Raw genomic sequence first — 17,897 nt, 5'->3', positions numbered from 1 at the left:
ATATGTACTTACAACTTTATACTGTGAACTTAATTGTTTAATATCTACCTTCATGCATGGAAGAGTTTTTATGTTATTATAAAGTATACTTTAATAAGTGTGATAAAGGAGAATTACATGGTGTTAAGGAATTATGTTAATGTAATGGGCTTTGTGAATTCACAAATTAGCTGAGCAATGAGAGTGATTGGAATTAGATAGGCAAATCCCTTGAGGGGAGTAGGGGATTGATCTGTAAAAGATTATTTCTAAGAGTGAGAATAGCATGTGCATGCCCCTGTAGCATGAGGGAACATAGTTAAGTACGAGGATTGTCAGAAGTATATCTATGGTAATGATCCTGAAGGTGAACAAGGAGTGATTTGAGGCTACTAAGAAGGGTAAGGCCAAATATGTAACAGTCAACATATTATAGCAGGCTGTCTGGCGAGCCGGCCCTCCGCCCGCGCCGCGGGGTGGGCAAGCGCCCCGCGGGGGTCTCGGGCTCCCAGCCCACTGCCCGGCCTCCCTGCCACATGCTATGCGTCATCCGGGGACGCCTCTCGCCGAGAGAGACCCTCAGTCACAAGTCACCCGCCCTCCCCACCCTCCTCGCCGTGCCTTGCAACCCCGCCCCCGAACCGCCCTCCCGATCCCCGTGCAGTACCCCCCGCCCCTCGCCGGGAAGAACGGCAGTGACTCCAGCAGCCGTGGCGGCTCTTTGAGCCCAAGGGGCGAGCGAGGCAGCCATTGGCGGAGTCCGCTGCCTCCGGCTGTCAATCCCGCGGCCCGGCCCCGCCCCACCGGCGGAGCGTGGCAGGACGCAGGGCCGCGGGGACAGTCGGGACGGCGCCAAGATGGCCGCGCGCTTGGGATCCGCACCGGCTGGCGGCCCCGAGCTCCGTTCACTGCCACCGCTGCTGACCGGAGCCCCCGGTCGGCCCGGCGACTCCGGGGGCTGTCTCCGCGTGGCAGGAGGCAGCCATGGCGACCCTGGAAAAGCTGGCGAAGGCCTTCGAGGCCCTCAAGTCCTTCCAGCAGCCGCCCCCGCCGCCGCCTCAGCCCCCTCAGCCGGTAAAGCCGCCGCCGTCTCGACCCCCTCAGCCGGCACCGCAGCCGCCGCCGCTTCAGCCCCCTCAGCCGGCACCGCCGCCTCAACCGCCACCGCCGCCCGCCCAGCCCCCTCAGCCGGCACCGCAGCCGCCGCCGCCTCAGCCCCCTCAGCCGCCACCGCCGCCTCAACCGCCACCGCCGCCCGCCCAGCCCCCTCAGCCGGCACCGCAGCCGCCGCCGCCTCAGCCCCCTCAGCCGCCACCGCCGCCTCAACCGCCACCGCCGCCCGCCCAGCCCCCTCAGCCGGCACCGCAGCCGCCGCCGCCTCGGCCCCTTCAGCCGGCACCGCAGCTGCCGCCGCCTCGGACCCCTCAGCCGGCACCGCAGCCGCCGCCGCTTCGGCCCCCTCAGCCGGCACCGCCGCCTCAACCGCCACCGCCGCCCGCCCAGCCCCCTCAGCCGGCACCGCAGCCGCCGCCGCCTCGGCCCCTTCAGCCGGCACCGCAGCTGCCGCCGCCTCGGACCCCTCAGCCGGCACCGCAGCCGCCGCCGCCTCGGCCCCTTCAGCCGGCACCGCAGCCGCCGCCGCCTCGGCCCCCTCAGCCGGCACCGCAGCCGCCGCCGCCTCGGCCCCCTCAGCCGCCACCGCCGCCTCAACCGCCACCGCCGCCCGCCCAGCCCCCCCAGCCGGCACCGCAGCCGCCGACCCCCCAACCCCTCAGCCGGCACCACATCCGCCGCCGCTTCGGCCCCCTCAACCGGAACAGCCGCCTCAGCCGGTACCGCCGCCCGCCCAGCTGTGGGTCAGGAGCCGCTGCACAGACGGTGAGTCCCTGCGGGCCCCTCCCCAACCCTGCGCGGGTCTCCGTCCCTCCCTCGGCCTCCCACGAAGGCCCCGAAGCGGTCCGGGCCCCACGCCTCTGCTTTCCCGGCTGCGAAACTCGGGAAGGAACGGGGCTGTGTTGTGATCCGAGGCCGCGCGTCCCGTCCGGCTTCCTCTGAGCCACTCCCCACCCCGCTCCTCCTCCAGGCCAAGTGTAACATTTTGTCTTCCCTTTTCAACTGACGGTTTAAAACAGTGTTTCAGATAACTGTCAAAACACTGTACATGCAAAATACTAGGTTAACTTAAGGGAAGGAGTAGGAGAGAAGGGGGAAAGGAGCGAAGTTCACCGGTCACTTCTGTGGGGGTGGGTTAGGTGGTCACAGTGGTGAACGCGTAACTGCTACATGGCCCCGTGAGCTTACCATCATAGTCGTTACTGTTACTAACCCCGGACAGCCCTGGTATTAAGGAGGCATGACCACAGAACATGTGCTCGTTGAGCTTAATTTTACACAAACAGTAAGATTTCCACGGAATCAAGACAGGCAGTAAACGCCAGCTGCAGAGGACAGCTTGTGCAGGGCTGGGAAACAGCATGGCATGATCAGAACTTTAGTTTGACTGGCTTGAAATGTAGAGGGAAAGGGAAACTTCACACTGATGAATCAGAGAGGAGATAGCTGTTTTTTATTAAACTAAAATGGTTGAATGAGCCTTGTTGATTAATGATTTGCCTTAGCAATTTGAATTTGGATTCTGCAAGTATTTTATAAGTTCTGTAAGAAGCTTGTTTTAAAATTTCAGAACTCTTAAGGTATTAGAAGTTCAGTTTTATTTTATAAGAATTTTTAAAAAGTGTTTATTTAACTCAATTAGAACAGAGTTCCTTTAACATAGGAGACTTTATTATCTCTTCTATTAATACCCTCTAGAGGTACACAATGAAAAATGTGATTTATAAACAGATACATACAGACACAAGGAAAACAGAGCATGTAGCTTCAGTAACAGTTTAAGAGAAAAGTCAGAAACAGAAATTTTCCCTGGTCAAAATATCAAAAAAAGCACCTGGGGCATATATCCCTTAATTGATTTGAGCTCTAAATGGACAAATACACATTTTTTAAAAAAAAAATTGCTAAGAACAAGATTCTTTTTCATGTTGAGTAATAATTTTGGAGTTTAAATAAATACCAACAATAGAGCTATGAGGGAGGAAAAATATAAAATACTGATTTTTTTTATTTGATTTCACTGTAAGGTGCATTCTTAAATACATAGGAGACAACTGTCATGATTTGCGCAACTCGCTTGCAAATAGTTCAACAGTATTAACAATGATTGAATTTAGGTGGTGGGCATATGGGAATTTATCATCCTATTAAACAGTTTTCTGTACTTCTGAGACTTATAATAAAACATTGGAAGGAACCTGTTAGACATAATGCTCTATGTGAAGTAATTTGTTCCCTTTGTGAAATTCTAGGAAGGTTAAAATGCATGTTCATAACATCAAGAAAGTCACAAGCATTTACGATGTAATCAGAACTACCTCAGGATCTGTGAAACTTGGTGAGTTGGTGAATTTTTAAAAATGTCTTAAAACATTTTGTTTTTACAAAGATTACAGGAGTAAGAGAAGGTAAATCTTAATCAACTCTTAATATTTTTTTCCTGGTGGATGTGATATAATTAAATGTGGGGAAAAAAAGGTAAATTCTAAAAGGAGACACTACCTTGATGGTTTTCCATGGAGGAAACTCAAGCAGGAGGAAGTTTAATTTAAAAACATAAATTACTGCTCTTTATAATACATTCTAAGTTGTCATTCTTTTGAATGCCTTCCGTTCCAGACAGATGTGTTATTCTGGGAGATCATCAGGACTTCTGGGTATTTGGAGGTATTGACCTAACCAGTGGAACTGCTGATTTATAAGAACTTGTCCAGAATTTTGGAAAACTGATTAGTAGAGGTAAATAATGTTTCCATGGCAAGTGATGACAGAAAGTGACTTCAGTGAATTTTCCTTTGTTTTTAGGCAGATGTACCTAACCATGTATGTTAACAATGATTACAAGCTGGAGACTGAGAAGAACTGCCATTTTTGCCAGCTGGGATGCAGAAAAATTTGGACTTCTGGGTTCCACAAATGGGCTGAGGTAACTAAGACAGTAAACATATCTTCTTGGTCAACATGTATCTCAGGGTAATCACGGATGTGTTCCATTACCTGATACTGTTTTAATTTGGATAAAAACAAGAAAATTTAAGAAATAGAGTTTGGTTTTGCTTTTACATCAGTTTGGCAAAACAGAACAACCTCTTAATTCCTAAGCACAAACCAATTTTTTCATTATTTTTAAAATATTTTAGTTTCTATTTATATTTGTTTTGTGATAAGTAAGTAAAATCTGTAAGCTCAGAAAATAGTCAAACCTAGGAAGCTGCTTCTGACAAGTGAATTAGCCTATTGAAAATCTGATTTAGATCCTTGGCATTAATTTTCAAGTTTTTACAGTTTCCTTGGATTTCTTCTATCCAGGAAAACAACATGCTCTTTTTAGATGACTATACTCTGATTATAGTCTCTCCTTTATGGATTTCACACTAAATTGTAACCATAGGTATATTTTACCATTTACAAAAGTGCCTGGTTGGGAAGTGTAATACAATGATTTTGTAAATTGAATTACTCTAAAATTTCAAGGATTTATTTTTAATTCAATTATGATTAATTTTCATTTGTCACTGGCTCTTAATGCTTTATTTTAAAGTGTCTCTCATAGACCCCCTTCTTTCATCTTCTTCCCTTAGGCTCTCTGTCCAGTAACTCTAAGTTCTTACATGTTCAAGGTAGGCTTGTGTATTTTTTAAAGGCAGGTGCACCAAAAAGCACTTTCCTGTGACTATCCTCTGTTTTGTTCACCATTTATGAGTCCAAATTTTATAGAATTGATTTAAAGAATGTCATATCTTCCTTATTATTGTGAATGGTTTTTAAAATGCTTTCCTTCTGACTCATTTCTGCATACTTTAAAATAATAATATGAATCAAATAAGTATGGAAATAAAATCACAGTTACTTGTATCACATTTGATTCCATTTATATGGCAAAGTCTTATTATTATTTTGGTGTTATGAACATGCATTTCATAATACACTTATTTAGATGAATCAGATCTTATTCATTAAGATCATTTACTTTTAGAAATATGTAATTTCTTGTGAATACATGTATATAGAAATACATGTGTCTTTTTATAATTTAAGCAGCTTAAAATACAGATAAATCCAAGATACAAGATAATATGCCTTGCATTAATTTAAATTCATGTGAGTTAAAAGACAATTTGAATATTGTTTCCCATTTTCTACTAGCTTCTTGATCATATTCGGCAGCACATTTACCTTTACATATAGTTAAGGAATCTTTTTTATTTCTACTGTAGCTCTGTCATAATGGAAACTCTGCAGCAGAATCAGCTGTTATCTATCCCATGTGGTCAAGTGCAGAGGTGAGAATTCTCATTTGTGGGATGACCACTCACAGCTTTAAGTGTTTTTACTGTAACTGCTTTTATAAGGTAGCAAGCTAGAGAGAGAGAGAGAAACAGAGAGAAGAAAAGAGTTCTCTCTGCATATTCCCATGTGTGTGATGGCATTAGTCTTCTTCTGCTATATTTTTCTAGAATGTGTGTGCGTGTGTGCATGTATGTGTGAGAAATGTCTTGTCTTTGTCCTAATAGCCACTCTTCTCTCCCTCTAGTTTTTTCTCTGTCCTCCCCTCCTATATTTTTCTTTTTCATCAATATCTTCTCTTTCAAAAAATTCTTGATAAATCAAATTTCCAACTTCCTCACTTTTAATATGGTAAAGTTACTTGAATCCCCAACATCAAGGGATCTCATACTTTAATGTCTGTAAGGATTGCCAGGGACACCTTTTAAAAATACAGATTTCCAGGCCTTACTTTGAGCAGTCCTCTTCCAGTAGATCCAGGGTGAGGCTGAGCATCTCCGAGCCTTCCCCCTTCATATTATGGTGCAGGGGATCAGGGGCAGTTTTCCTCTGGGTCTCCCTGCTGTTGCTATGAACAGTGGCTACAGCATCACTAATATTTTTCTTTCTTGTTTTAATTGCATTAATATTATCAACCAGTTAATAGCATTTTCTTAAAATTATGGTCAAAAGCATAGGTGTTTGATTTATAATGGTATCTGCAAACCACTCTTTTACTGAATTAATTTGTTTTGCTTGTATTTCCAAAATTGTAAACGCTGTGAATTAAGTGACTGCTTTGCTTCAACTACAGGAGAATGTGAAAACACTCCAGGAGAGAGAGGTTGCATATATCAATGCAGACTCATACACAGAAGGTAAATTTTATTTCAGATTGTCATTAAATAGTATACCAGTATTTAAATCTGTCAACTCCAACTCATAAACTAGGATTATCCTCTTTCTATGAGATGCCTCAATAATACCTCCATTTCTCCATTTTACCAGAGAGAACATTATTATGATTCAAATGAATCAATATGATTCATAACTAAGCTATTGATCCTAATTTCTTTAGTATATTTACCATTTGCCTATCTTGGATTACTACTTAAAACTTTAGTACTTTTGACATTCTTCCTGTGGAGCTATTTTTAAAAGTTGGGCTAAAATATTTCATACAGGAATAGTTCCTATATGTATTGGAACAACTCTGAAATAAGCACCCACTACAGACTTCCTTTTGACCCTGACATGTGGCATGTGCATCTGTAGGCTTTCATTGTATTATGGTTATTTCTAGGTAAGTGTCACAGGACACATGTTAGTTACTGACATGCTCTAGTCTAAAGTCTTGATATTGAATTGAATGAATGAGTAAAAACATGAACATTATGGCCATACCACTTCCTTTGCCAAAGACCCCTAGGTACTGCTGCCGTAATGAGCAATGACCCTTACTGTTACTGCAGGAGCTGCAGCCTTAGCAGCAGAGTCCGCCTCTGCAGTCTCCTATCCTGAGTGTGTGCTGCAGCCTCTCTGGCTCCTGAAGAGTTATTTCCACCTTGTGTTTTAGTTTTAGCCAGACTGTCTGCCTGTCTGTCTATTTATCTTCCTACCTATCTATCTATTCTAAAATTTTATTCATTTCTTTTTACTGAAGTACATTTGATTTGTAATATTAGTTTCAGGTGTACAGCAAAGTTACTCAGTTATATACATATACATATACATATACATGTACATATACATATACATATACATTGTTTTTAGATTCTTTTCCATTATAGGTTATTATAAGATACTGAATATAATTCCCTGTACTATACAGTAGGTCCTTGTTGGTTATCTGTTTCATATATAATAGTGTATATCTGTTAATCCTGAACTCCTAACATATCTCTTCCCTTCCCCCTTTCCCCTTGGGTAACCATAGTTTCTTTTCTATGTCATGAGTCTATTTCTGGTTTGTAAATAAGTTCATTTGTATCATTTTTTTGTTTGTTTACATTCCACATATAAGTGATAGAATGTGATATTTGCCTTTCTCTGTCTGACATACTTCACTGAATATGATAATCTGTAAGGTCCACCCTATTTTTAATTCTCCAGGAATGATGCCTTCAATTTGAAATCTGTTATATATTGTTTATAATTAGAAAATAAAGTTAGAATTAAATACAGGTTTGTAGTCCATTTGGAGGTATTAAAATTCTCTCTTATTTATTTTGCAGGCAATTATACTCTCAGAGTTGACTGTACACCCCTTCTTTTCCAGTTGGTATATAAACTGACAATAGAGGTATGTAAATAGATCTGTCGTAATGATTTCTGATGAGTAGATAAATCAATAACTTTTGTTTTCTAAATTACTAATATTTAAACTGGTGACAGACATAGCTGATTTGTATAAACAAGCAATCAGAACGAGCTTTAATACACTACTTATGTGACATAACTATGAGAACAGTAGTGCTAGTCTCTGTTCTAATAATAGTTCCTAATAATTGTATACATTTGTTAAAATGTGCAGGGTCTATTGTTTCATGGGGCAGTGTCTCTTTGATATAACAGAAAGAATACTGAGCTGGGTTGGGGAAGCCTTGGCTGTGAAGATTGCCTTGGCTATTCATTCATTCATTCATTCATTCATTCATTCATTCTTCAGGAAGTATTTATTGTGTGGTTACTATGTATCAGGTCCTATGAAAGGAACTCTAGCAGCAACAGTGATAAAAGGACAAGGTTACTGAATCCAAATACTTTGTAATCTAGAGAGGCCACAGACCTGTAAAGGAGGACTCATACTTCACTTGAATATTGGATACTATATACCGTGGAGGACAGTTGCAGAAGAGAGAAGTTAAAATCCTGGGGTAGCTGGTGAGGTTGGAAAGCATTAGAAGGTGTTTAGAGAAGGATTAGTGGTTAGGCTGTAAAATGGAAGGATGTGAAAGTGGGGAGAATGTTTCTCCTCAGAGGACACAGGACCTAATAAAGATGTGGATGTGTGAAAGAACATTTCCTGACCTCTGGGTAATGCAATATAACCTCAATGTAAGGTGTTGGTGAAGAAGCTGGTAAGAAATGGGCCTGACACATAGGCCTAAATGTTCATAAATCTGGTGATGGTGAAATTAAATTATCATTTTTATTCGTTAGAAAAATTATTCTGTATCAGTGCAGTGAATACGTTAAGCTGTAGTAAGTCTAAAAGCAAAATGGAAATAATTCCACATACTTATTTAGCACACAGGAATTTATAAATACTAGTTATTGATGTAAAAAGTACTCTGAAAATGCTACTGCACTCTGAATCTCTAAAAATTATGTGATCTACTCATTGAGTATATGTGTGCTTCATTTAAATAACCCCCCATTATAGAATTTAACTGTAGAAATGTTTCTTTCAAGTAGGTATCACTTAGATGACAGTGGGAAGTAGATGTCACATCTCTGTGGTCCTGTTTCCAAATCGCCCTTCATCTTGCCCTGTCCTTTTCACTGTTAGTGTCTTTAACATCTCATCCTCCCAAGTGAGCATCCTCCCATGCGCATCACAACTCCCACCATACTGGGAAGCTTAGGTCCTTGATCCTTTTATTGAAATGTCCCATAAAAACATCTAAAAGCACGCTGAAAAGACAGCCCTTGTTGGGGAATCCTTCTTAGGAGATACATTTACTCTCTGTCCTACAGAGGAGGCTCCTGCCTTTATAGGAGGGGTAATAAGAATTTTAGGGCCAAGAAGGAGAAGCTTAGGTCTATCCCCTTTGTACATTTATTTAATAAGTATTAAATGTGTAAGTGGTTACCATAGTGACAGGATAAATCAAACATAGTTTCTGCTATTAGTGTGTTACCTGTGTAGCCAGGAGAGACTATGATCAAGAATTTTCAAATCCAAGATAGAGATTAAAATCACCAAAGGATATACAGATAAAAGTGTGGGAAGCAAAAAATAAGTATCTTAGTTTATTATTTTACATGTTGGAATTAAACAGCCTGCTTAATGGGAAATTGCAAATTTTTTCCCATTCTAAAGCCTCTTTTACGTTAATTTGAATTTAATTTTCATGCCACTTTAGATACAATATATTTGTCTTTCAGAGTTTTTGTTTCAGGTAGTTTTTTAACAGTTTAACTGGGAAACTAAAATGTATATTTAGAAGTTACATTATCAGGTTGAACTAATGAATTGTCCAGAAGAGAAGAGTGAGATTTTATAATCTTGTTTGATTTGATTGTCAGTGGAAGAATCAGACATCATTCATCTGGAGAAATGCTATTGGTTGCTGAGGGCTCAATCCCAAACTGGATGATTTGATTTAGAGACATTTGGCCCATTGGCTTCACCACCAATTCGTCCATCTCTGAGTGAAGGTGGGAATCCTTCTATTTTCTACAAATGTTCTTTGCTAAACACGTGAGCCTTCTTCCACCTTTGGAGCCTAGTGTAAGTCGGTTTACCTTTCTGCACTTGAATATTCTCATATATAAAATCAGTTTGACCAAGACAATCATTATGAAAGTGTGCTCCAGTGTGGTGCCTCAGCATCTGGTGCAGGGTCAGGGTGGTGGACACTGAATAGGCAAAACTCTAGCTTCCACACATGACCCCACCTCTTCCTCAGCTGAGGAGTGTCTGTTGTATTTCTTTTATATAGAAGAAGGTTCCACTGCTGTATCCTTCCCCCACCCTTAAAAAAATTAAGAAACCACTAGACCATCTCTAAGGTCCCCACTTAGCTCTAAATTTTTCACTACTGTATGTGTATGTGTATATATATATGTATATATATATATATATATATACATATACATATATATATTTTAAATGAGGTTTACAAGGAGCAGTTGTGGGTGATAATCACAAAAACTGTATTTGAAATCTGAAAGCTTGGGTTCTTCTTCTGATTCAGACCTTTTTAAAAAAAATTTCTTACTTTTAGCAAGTCATTTAACTACTTCCTAGCTTCAATTTTCTGCTCTTTGAGGGCACATAATTAGATTCTTGAAATAGACAGTCTGTATTCTTCAGATTTCTAGTGTGTTTTAGAAATATTTATTTGTTAGGGAAGCTAGAACAGACAGGGTTTCCACTTCAGCAGTGCAGTTGTTTTTACCTTTTTATAATTAGAGATTGAGAAATCATTTCATTTGAAAATAAAATGATTCAATTTATTTTTTATGAAAAGTTTAAAAACCACAGGATTAGATTATAAATTGCCCTTTATTTCTGAAATTTAATATATTTAGTTATACAGATTAAGTGGTACAATGAAGACTGCAGTACAAAATTTCTGTCTTTTATAATATAGTGTGTTAGTTTTCTTTGCTTCATGAAGGAGCTGTATGAAGCTCATTAATAACAATACAGTATATCTTTGATAGAGCTCAACTTTTCTTCTTCTTTTTTCCTTTTTCTTCTTAGTCTTTCCAAATTAGGATAATTGTGGTCTCTGACATTTTTCCAGTTAAATTTTTTAAATACATTTTTATTTTTTACATTCTACAATCACTTTTGACTTTTGGAATTAATATAAGATAGAGACAGGTATGCAGACAAAACCAAACACTAAATGATAGTATTTTCTTCTAGGAAGTTAAATTTTGGTTATAATTATGCCAGGGGGGAAAAAAAAAACTTCCTAAGACAGTGGAAACTACTGATAACTTTTAAAAACTAAGTCAGTTTACGTGAGTCATGCCTCCTTTCATAGGCATGTCATTATTAACAGGAAGTTTGTTGGCTGTGATTTATTCTGTCTGTGTTCCTATTTTACAGGTTTATTTAATGCTTTTGGTGAAAATCATGACAGCCACATAGATTTTAAGGAGATATCTTGTGGGCTATCAGCTTGTTGCAGAGGACCTCTGGCTGAAAGACAGAAATGTAAGTGTGTTAAACATCACAAAATTTGGAAGCTATACAGAGAAAAAAATTACCATCCATTCATGTAAAAAATCATCTGATTAAGGCTTGAATTTTCATCCCTTTGGCAAATAGCAATCTCTTGCTGAGGTTTTACTGAGGTCAGTGTAAAGGTTCAATCATCTCTTCTTTTTTACTGTGGAGTAATTTAAGATCTTTGTTATTAATAATGGTTGATTTTCGAGATAAATGTAGAATTCATGATAAATGAACTACATCAGTCATGATGTGTTTGAAAATGTTAAGCATATAGAAAATATTTTCTGGTAGTCTATATAGAAAATTTGTCTTGCTTAACTTGAATTCCAACTTATTTTCTATCACTGTGTATATTGATATTTTATTAGCAAAATTAAATTTATGATAAAACAATTTTATTAAATACTAAATTTATCTTTTAAACCTATCTAAAATATTATGGCATAATTTATAAGCATATTACATTCCTAAATCTTAACCATATTTGTTTAGGAAAATGCAGCAGTTTACATTTAATTGGAACCTAATTCTTACATATTCACTAGGGTCATTATCTCTGCATCTTTCTAAAATACAGCTTCACAAATACTGCATATTTTGGATATGATACTTAATAGTTTAATATTCTTTAGTAATGTTGTACTGTGATGCACTCAGTTAACTTAATAGCATAATTATTACATGGGTGTGTGAAGTAGATAATTATTTAATCTTAAGAATTTAGATTTGTTTTATCTTCCCTGATAGTATACCATTACTCTAACCTGGCTTTGTTATAGATTATTTGTTCACATTAAAGTTCTGGTATTAAAGAGGCTGAAGTCTTTGTTTCTCAATTGAGGTTAATTGTTGTCTTACATTTTTTTTAAATTTATTTTTTTGCCAGTGGACTAGTGGAAGTTAACCAACTAGACTAACTACCAATTTTGCTGATATTGATGTTAATTAGCAAAGTGCTGATATTTTGGATTTTTAGCTTGTTGTATATAAACTTCATTGAAGATTTGAAATTGTTCTTAGGCAAAAATATTGGGTGCACATTAATTACATTGGAGAGGCAAAATCTTTATACAGTCATCTTTCATTATCTGCTGAGGATTGGTTCTGAGACCCCCTCAGATACCAAGTCCATGGATGCTCATGTCCTTATGTAAAATGGCATAGTATTTGCATATAATCTATGCACATCCTCTTGTATACTTTAAATCATGTCTAGATTACTTTTAGTACCTAATACAATGTAATTATTTGTAAATACAATGTAAATGATATGTGAATAGTTGTCAGTGCATAGCAAATTCAAGTTTTGCTTTTGAGAACTTTCTGGGAAAAGTTATATATATATATATATATATATATATATATATTTTTTTTTTTTTTTTGATCTATTGTTTATACCTGTGAATGCAGAACCAATGGATACGGGGAGCTGACTGTACCAGCTTTTTGTTGATTCTTAATGTAGATGGAATATTTTCAACGTTGTAAGAATCAACTCTGAAGTGATCAGTTATAAATATTAGAAATTAATTTAAAAGCTTGAATTACCTTCTCAAAATCTGTGAGATATTGTATAGTAACTTGGCCCTTCTTTTTCAGTTTGCAAGAAATTTAACTTTAGATTTAGATGAAGGATAGAGTTCTCTAAGCTGGCTAATGATATAAGGAGAGAGACTTGTGAAGTGTACAGGAATTCCTACAAGTTCAAAGGACTTTAATGACACAATCTCCTCCAAATAAGAACTTAATCCAGAATGTAGTTGTTTGAGGAACTAAGTAATTTCACTAGGGCAGGTTGTAATAAAATGTATTATACTTCAGAATATAAAAGTAATTTTCCTCCATAAGAGTTTCTTTTCTTTAGTTTGCTTCAAGGTATTTGATGTTGATGGTGATGGAATTCTCTGTAGGGTTGAACTGAGAGACACGTGGTTGCACAGAGGTCTGGAAGGACAACTGCACCGATGATACCCTGGTAAAGTCTGATTGTATACATCTTCTTGCATGTAAACTTCCAACAGGAACATAGAGTGAAGAATTTTTTAAAAGAGGTTGAGAAAAAGATTTCTTACTACTTCTAGGTTCTATATTATGCTACTCAAAATATTCATAGCCAAAGTTGCAAAATTGGGAAGAGAATTTGCCTTAGAAAATTTAATAAACTGAATGTATTATGTAAAAAAAAATGAAACCACTGGAAAATTGTCATAAATTTTTAAGGCAACCAAGCAATCTATTTCTGGAATTAAAAAAAAAAAAACTTGACCGAAAAAATATTTTATACTTCAGCTACTGTCTAATAAAAATGATACCTTCTCTTTCCTAACTACTGATTTGGGTTCCTGATTTTAAAGGAATTACTTGTGGATCTATCCAACATTGTAGAAGACACATAGAATGCACATGACACCACAAAGGTGAGTCTAGCAGAGACTAATTTATTCTTTTCTAAAAATACATTATATTCTGAGTTGGTATACATACCTTACATATACATACTTGAATCTCTTCTGCATCATCCCTGCTAAATGCTTATTTGGACCTGTGGTTACAATAACTCCAAGTTGTCCCTAAGGAAAGCCCATTCGACCTTTAAACAACTCCATTAAGTGTTATTTACATAAAAACATTATATTTTATAAGCTAGGCATTTTGTAAAAAGTAGAGACAGCCCTTGCCATCTGTAGTTTATAATCTTTACTTCTCCCAGTTTAATACATTATGGTAAGACAAAACTTATATTGAGCAAAAGAAGCCACAGAATAAAAGAACACATTGTACAATTTAATTTATATGAAGTTCTAGAACAGAGACAGAACTAATGTTAATAAGTGTTACAATAGTGATTTTGGAGATGGGTGATTTAACTGAGAAGGACCATAGGATATCTGGTATGATGGAAATTATTTTTCATCTCAATCTGGGTAGTGTACATAGTTTTTAAAATTTTTTTTTCAATAATATTGCTGAGGGTCTGTCCTAAGTTCTTTAATAGCAGCCAGAATAAGTGTATAATAGCAGAAACAAGCATGTACTTTACAAAGAATAAAGCCTTGAATTTTTTTAGTTTCACAACATTTTTTAAAGATATTATAATAGGTTTGCCTTAATGTCTATGTATCCCTGTGAAACTGAAGATAATCCATATATGTGAGACACATATGAGTTAATTTGACCCTTTCTATTCAAATGTTGATATGTACCAAGTTGCAGATGGTAGGATGTAGACCATAGTGGCCTTACACAGGCTTAGAAAAATAAGTAACATTTTTTTCAATCAGAAATCCAGAAGAAATCATCATAGTCTTATTAACTGACACTCAATAGAAATAAATAATAGAAATGAATTTTTCAGGGCTTGATCTTTGTTTGGCAATTCAGATAACCGTCTTCATTTACTTTTCTGCCCAAAACTAAGGTAGCCATTTCTACTTGGTATATATGAAAACAGAAACACAGGAAAGTTTCTATTAGGAAATACCTTATGTAGAGATACAATTTCCATCGCCTTTCTTCTGGGTGTTTGATAAGTATGGAGGTTATCATTGCTGTCTATTTTTATACAAGACCGAGTTTCTTCTTATGGCTGTACTTTTGAACATTAAAAAAAAGATCATTTAGCTGCTCCATCTCCGTGTAACCATAATAATGAAATGGTAAAAATTTAGAATAGATTTTGGACCTTTCAACCAAACCTATTACCCATATTCACTAGTGACTAGACGGTGACAATATTACCCATTATTTTGTACCATTACGTTGGTGTTAATATACTTCAATGGAAGTTGCATCGTGAAAGCCAGTAATTACCATCACAGTGCTTTAAAATGTTTTCTTATAATAAATGGTAATATATGTTGAATGAATACATGAATATCATTAATAATAAATATTATTAAGTATCATTAAATAATAAATCATTAGATAATAAAAATATAATTAAGTAATAAAAGCTAAGAACATTATTATTCATCTAGGATTGTTAAGGTGATTGTTCAAAACATGAAGTAAGAAGCATTTGGTTATATTTTTGCCTGCCAAGAAATATTGTCTACTGTATATAAATGTAATTTTTGGTACACTTTGACACCAAAAAAAAAAAAAAATACTACTTTACTCAACTTGTGAATGTAATGTTACATTTTATTTTGAGGAAATGTTAATATAGATACTCATTTATTATATATATTTAGTTCTTTTAAATCTCTTAAGAAGTCTAATAATATTGCCAGATGTTTTAAAGATCTTAGAAAATTGTTAGGGTCAAAGGGCATAATCCAAAGAGTTTGGAAAAATGCTTTCAAAGTTAGTAAATAGTCCTTTTTCTCTACCCAGAACCTTTTGTGGGTTCTGTTAGTAAACTTCACCTTGAACCAGAAGATACTGTGAGTTATTTCCCAGGTCTTACTGGAGGAAGATTTTTGGTGATAAATTGCCCACGTTATGACTGACTACTTCAGAGTTTGGTTACTTTTGAACTTATTCTTGCTGGCCTACTTTCAGATGAATACATAGCATCTACATTAAATCATTAGTTTTCTTTCAGACAAATGACCATTGCAAGTTTAATAAAACAAATTTAATTCAAATAATATAAGAAAATGAAGATTTATGATATTCTTAAATATTGTTTCTCTTTCAGAATGGCCATCTTAACTCTAGAAGAATATCAGATCTGGAGTGTGAAAAATGTTCTTGCCAATGAGTTTTTGAATCTACTTTTCCAGGTATGTTTAAGGTAAATGACAGAGAGCGAGGGCAGTGGTACCAGTAGTTCTACATCTTTTCCATTATGTAGTAGTTAGACAACTAGACTACAAAACCATATATTGTCAAAAGAACTGCATTAACCTGTACACCACCTGCAGATGGTAAGTTAGAGCGTGCGTGCTTCTCAGAGTCACAATGTGCATGATAGGAAAGTAGAGTATAGCTGATAATGTTTATCTTAATAACTCATGATACAGCAGATTGTAGACACATAGAAAAGAATTTAAAATGTAAAAGCCATTATAATTTGCTATTTTTCTTTACTTTTTTTTTAAGACCCTCCCTAACAAGTAAGGCAGTGTGGACAGAGACATAGATCATAAGTTGGCAGCTGTAAATTTTTCACAAAGTATACCATCTTTCCAGTTAGGAGGTTATTTTAGATGCAGAGCTGTTTCTTAATTTTCTTTCTTTCTTCCTTTTTTTCTTTTTTGTAATTTAATTCTTTAGAAGGTCCAATAAAGATTGAAGGAGAAAGGAGGAAAGAAAAGCTGTCAGGGGTGAACATGAAATCATAAAACTTGCCAGATTTTAACTATTTTCCCAGTTAAAGTAGTTCTCTTTGCTCCAATTTAAAGAAACAACTTATAGTTTCCCATTTTTCATAGTTCTTCAAAAATATATGTTGATTTAATAGTATTTTACAGGGGGGAGGGGTGTGAGTAGGGACAGACTGGAAGTTCAAGATTTGTAAATACTGACAGGTATATAGAATAGATAAACAAGCTTATACTGTATAACACAGGGAAATATATTCAAGAATTTGTAGTAGCTCATGGTGAAAAAATATGAAAACAAATATATGTATATTCATAAAGGACTGAAAAATTGTGCTGTACACCAGAAATTGACACAATATTGTAAGTGAACTATAACTCAGTTAAAAAATAAAAGATATAACTGTTAGAACACTATAAAAAAAGTAGTATTTTAGATTTTTCTTATTCTCCTTTTCTTATAAAAGCACCCCTATGAAGATCAATAAGGCTTGATATCTTCATATCAATCATGATCCTCAATTGTGAATACAGAGTAACCTGCCCGTGGCACAGCTATGTTAGAATAAATGAAAATTGAACTCTTCCTGACAGCTAATAACTAATGTATATTTAAAGCATATGAAATCTGATAAGTCTGTGATGCCCATTTAAATCAATCAGTTGCTCCACTGTCAGTTATCTGCCAGGATCTAAGTTGATATGTCTTTATAAAATATAAATACATATAAAAATAATATAAACCTACTGTAAACAGAAATGACTTGCTTAGTAATATGAAAATTGAGCAGCTATTTTTATCTCATTTAAAATGATGCCCTCAATTACTTTAAGTTATCATTAATTATATAGATATTTTGACCACTTAAGTTTGTGTCTGAGTCATCTTGCAGCTCTTACATAGCAAAGCATTTTGAACTTTTATATTGCCTTTCCTATTTTCTCATGCTTATCAGGGACTTGCATAGGCACTGTTTTTTCTATGACTCTATAAACAGATGTATGCCTGAAATTTTCTTTTGTGTCTCAGGGTTTCTAGCATTATATTACTGACAAATTTTTTATTGGTTAGCAATCTAATTTTTTTCTTGGTATATATAGTCCTTTCAGTCCTTTCAAATATATATATATATATATGTATGTAGTCAGTTTTCAATGTTGTGTCAATTTCTGGTGTGCAGCACAATGCTTCAGTCATACATGAACATACATATATTCATTTTCATACTCTTTTTCACCATAAGTTACTACAAAACAGTATTGGATATAGTTCCCTGTGCTATACAGTATGAACTTGTTTATAAATTGGGAGTTTGAGATTTCCAGGTACTAAATATTAACATTACATTTTATGATGC

The 17,897-nt window shown here is 36.8% G+C and overlaps 1 protein-coding gene across 3 annotated transcripts in view; it reads left to right on the top strand.

The window, feature by feature from the left end:
• Positions 1 to 1,705: 1,705 nt before the first annotated feature.
• The window catches only part of LOC140691460 (N-acetylated-alpha-linked acidic dipeptidase 2-like), a 61,594-nt gene continuing 45,402 nt past the window's right edge, over positions 1,706 to 17,897 (top strand). The window contains exons 1-12 of one of the 3 annotated variants that reach the window (XM_072955090.1): positions 1,706 to 1,857; positions 3,345 to 3,430; positions 3,898 to 4,018; positions 4,674 to 4,712; positions 5,310 to 5,375; positions 6,173 to 6,236; positions 7,593 to 7,660; positions 9,610 to 9,741; positions 11,147 to 11,254; positions 13,137 to 13,247; positions 13,627 to 13,689; positions 15,915 to 15,999. In XM_072955090.1, the coding sequence (XP_072811191.1) occupies positions 3,902 to 4,018; positions 4,674 to 4,712; positions 5,310 to 5,375; positions 6,173 to 6,236; positions 7,593 to 7,660; positions 9,610 to 9,657 (402 nt within the window). In that variant the 5' untranslated portion in view covers positions 1,706 to 1,857; positions 3,345 to 3,430; positions 3,898 to 3,901 and the 3' untranslated portion in view covers positions 9,658 to 9,741; positions 11,147 to 11,254; positions 13,137 to 13,247; positions 13,627 to 13,689; positions 15,915 to 15,999. Of the gene's footprint in view, positions 1,858 to 3,344; positions 3,431 to 3,732; positions 4,019 to 4,673; positions 4,713 to 5,309; positions 5,376 to 6,172; positions 6,237 to 7,592; positions 7,661 to 9,609; positions 9,742 to 11,146; positions 11,255 to 13,136; positions 13,248 to 13,626; positions 13,690 to 15,914; positions 16,000 to 17,897 lie in introns of those variants that run through there. The other 2 variants (XM_072955089.1, XM_072955088.1) reach the window with 2 other exon arrangements.

This window comes from Vicugna pacos, chromosome 35, assembly GCF_048564905.1.
Source record: "Vicugna pacos chromosome 35, VicPac4, whole genome shotgun sequence".
Classification (NCBI taxonomy): Eukaryota; Metazoa; Chordata; class Mammalia; order Artiodactyla; family Camelidae; genus Vicugna; species Vicugna pacos.
This window is presented reverse-complemented; position numbering and strand designations above follow the sequence as displayed.